This window comes from Cynara cardunculus (assembly GCF_001531365.2).
Source record: "Cynara cardunculus var. scolymus isolate 2C chromosome LG 17, CcrdV1, whole genome shotgun sequence".
Lineage (NCBI taxonomy): Eukaryota > Viridiplantae > Streptophyta > Magnoliopsida > Asterales > Asteraceae > Cynara > Cynara cardunculus.
In genome coordinates this window covers 34,661,631-34,664,939 of record NC_037544.1, presented here as the reverse complement: position 1 = coordinate 34,664,939, position 3,309 = coordinate 34,661,631, and the positions used below count along the sequence as shown (strand labels likewise).

At 30.2% G+C, this 3,309-nt stretch overlaps 1 protein-coding gene across 1 annotated transcript in view; it reads right to left on the bottom strand.

The window, feature by feature from the left end:
* Positions 1-1,242: 1,242 nt before the first annotated feature.
* The window catches only part of LOC112501025 (glutamate receptor 3.1-like), a 23,095-nt gene continuing 21,028 nt past the window's right edge, over positions 1,243-3,309 (bottom strand). Inside the window, exons 4-5 of the mRNA XM_025104660.1 lie at positions 2,135-2,511; positions 1,243-1,556 (exon numbers count right to left, since the gene is read on the bottom strand). Coding sequence (XP_024960428.1) covers positions 1,284-1,556; positions 2,135-2,511 — 650 coding nt within the window. The 3' untranslated portion in view covers positions 1,243-1,283. The remainder of the gene's footprint in view (positions 1,557-2,134; positions 2,512-3,309) is intronic.

Sequence of the window (3,309 nt, the reverse complement as noted above, 5' to 3'; positions counted from 1 at the left end):
AATCGATAAAGTAAGCACGTAGCTCCTATCCCCTTGTTAATGCCCCTTTCTTATTCTAAGAKTGGTCCTGAATAAGTTTACACATGATTGTGACTGATCGATACAAGATCTACGAATGTTACAATCCTCAAAACACAAAGTACAAGCAWAAATAATGCTACTAAATCCCCTGCACCTGACAGCTTTGAACCAACTTGACTTTGATCATTTTTATCATACCTAGAGATGCATTCAGATGTTAATGTCTAAACAAAAGTTGGAGGCCGATTACTTAGGGTTCCATTTGATTTGGATTCATTCCATTTGGATCAAAAACCTATTTTATATGAATTTTCTGAAAACAGTATGCAAATCCCATTTTTGCACAGGACCAGATACATAAACTCAATGTTTTGAGCATTATGGAGGTAAAATTAGATCTAGACATACAAAGTTGTAACAGACACATATACCTTTCCAACAATATATGGCACACCTCAATCGGATCAATGAGTGATTTTATATGAATTATTAAACAACCARCAGTACTATGATTCCTATGCACAGCTCAAAACAGCCCCTTTTATATAAATTTGACACTAAAACCATCAAGAATCAACTATCTAGCTTTACCATATTGCAAATAAATGATTAAAACTTAATTTATAACTTCTTTAACCAACAATGACATATTGTAAATAAAYGATTAAAACTTAATTTATAACTTCTTTAACYAACAATGACATAAAAATAACATCATTTAACAAARVWTTAGCTTACTAATCAAAAYCTTATGAACCCTAACATGAACCTTCCCAACTTTAACACAAATCAATAATTTAGACCACAAACCTTGAAATTTATAAATTCATACMTTGTTTCTTTACATTCTCTTCAACCGATTAGGTTTAAATCTTCAAAATATCACCAAATTACTAGATGCATGAGAGGGTTATAACCAAATCTAGAGTTTATGTGAAGAGAGAATTTTAAGTCTATAGAGAGAAGCGCAAGATGCAAATGAAGGTTATTTGACTGAAATAAAGGGGTTTAAATAGTTAGTACATGAATTCCCACTTATCAAAYATTACCCCTCATCAATTGCTAATTCAATATTAGTACTTACATGGATTTTTCTTTACATTTCTAGTTCTAAGACCAATTTATTTACATAATTGAYCCTTTACATAAAACTTGCCCTTACATTATTAGTCCAAAATACAACTATTTTAAACAAGGGTACAAGTAGATAAAAYATCCAATTGTCATGTAAATGAATATACCAAGTTTAATCGATAACAAAACTAGACTGTTATAGGAACAATATTATTGTTTCCACGCATAAGGGAGATTTCTGATGAGATAACGGCGGCAATAGTCACACCCGCCATGAATATGAATAATCCAATGAAACTCTGAACRTCAAGACTTTGTGGAAGGGGTTGATTAGATTGTGATTTATCAGSAGTAGAGAACCCAAGATATCTTTCCATCAATTCCATCATAATTTTATTTTCAGTGATATTTATGACTGCCCTAGAAAAATCGTCTACTAGAAGAGATGGACGAGGGAAGGCCTGAGATATTAAACACAAGAAGTTAGGGAATGATTCTAATATGTCTATAGATCAATAATTAAGATCACATAGCAATACATTAAACATGGTAACAGGATAGAAAATATAGCAAGCGAGGGAGAGGCACATAACATCAGGTAAATTACCATAGCATGAATAGATGTCTAGGGTTTTTTCGTAGTGTTTTTTGTTTAATTTATCTTGATTTAGTTGTATGTATCAACTTTTTTTACCATTTTAGGTCGAGGTTACGGTTCAGTTGAAAGACTTCATAATCCGTTGGCACGTATATATTATTTTCATATGTATCATCAGTATTAATAGTATCTTTTAATCCTTCCAATAAAGAACAAAAAAACTAGCATGCATTCTCTAGTTTGACTTTCCAACACCTTGAATGATCACAAAAATTGAAAAAAAACTAACAGTTGTTCACCAAGGAGGGAGAAGATGAAAAAGAAAGTGAGAATTCCGATGCTTACACAAGATAGATAGATATAGATAGAGAAAGGGATATATATATATATAGAGAGAGAGAGAGAGAGAGGGATAGAGAGAGAGAGAGAGGAGAGACTCACAAATGCAAGTCCAGATTCTTGGTTTATCGGTCCAAACTTCATGTAATGATCAGAACCATACTTAGCAAGAAATAGTTCGATGTAGGGAAGCTCATCAATAACTGCATTTACTCTGCCACTAGACAAAGCATCTTCATAATCTTCAGGTGTTTTTAGAGCCACTGGATTTCCAAAACCATTCCCTTCCTGCAGKATGAAATTTTCTAGAAAGGAACCTTCTTGATATCCAACATTATCAAAACTTGAAGGCAATCTGGGACGTAGTTGATTTATTGTTAACCACGAGGACAAAGTAGCTGTAAAAACCTGAAGTACTATGAAGATCATACTTAGCCACATAACAAGCACAATTTTAGAGCACCTATTGAGTATCTTTCCTGCAAAAAGAAAATAACAATGAAAAATATATGCTTAGTTGCCTTTCTTTTCCTTTAATTTGTTTCTTAAACATTGATCCCACATTTTTTTACTATTAACATTTGTTCCACTCTAATAAAAAACATCAACTTATAAAAATGGATTATTAGAGGGTTTTACTATGAAAACTAATCGATAAGCTAGTTGATTGATAGCTCATAAGTTAGTTGAAAAATATAAAATGATCAAAAAACATGTTTAAAAATTATCAAATTTTAGCATTTCATTATATATTTATAAAATCATTAATAATATAATATGTTATTTAATACAAACCATATGTCATTGAAATTAAATAATAGAATTTGTTGATTAATACTAGCCGATAACTGATAAGCTAGCCGATGAACTAAATATGTTTGGTAAAAACTAGCTAATAAGCTAGTTGAAAAGTGTAAAATGACCAAAACAACATGTTTAAAAATTTATTAATTTTAACATTTCATTATATATTTAGAAAAATTCACTAATAATATAATATGATAATTAATGAAAACCATATGTTAAAGAAATTAAATAATAGAATATATTGATCAATAAATTTCTATTTAATTTATTATTATTTTATATATAGGTATGTATATATATATAATACATATATAAATGTATGCGAAAAGAAGAGAATTTATAGTGAAAAGCGTATAAAAAGATCTGAACCATTGATCATTTTTAATCTCATGTCCATCCATGAGTTACATTTTAGAATAGAAATGATCCGATCCATCTCGGTACACCTCATTAGTGTGAACATTCAATTA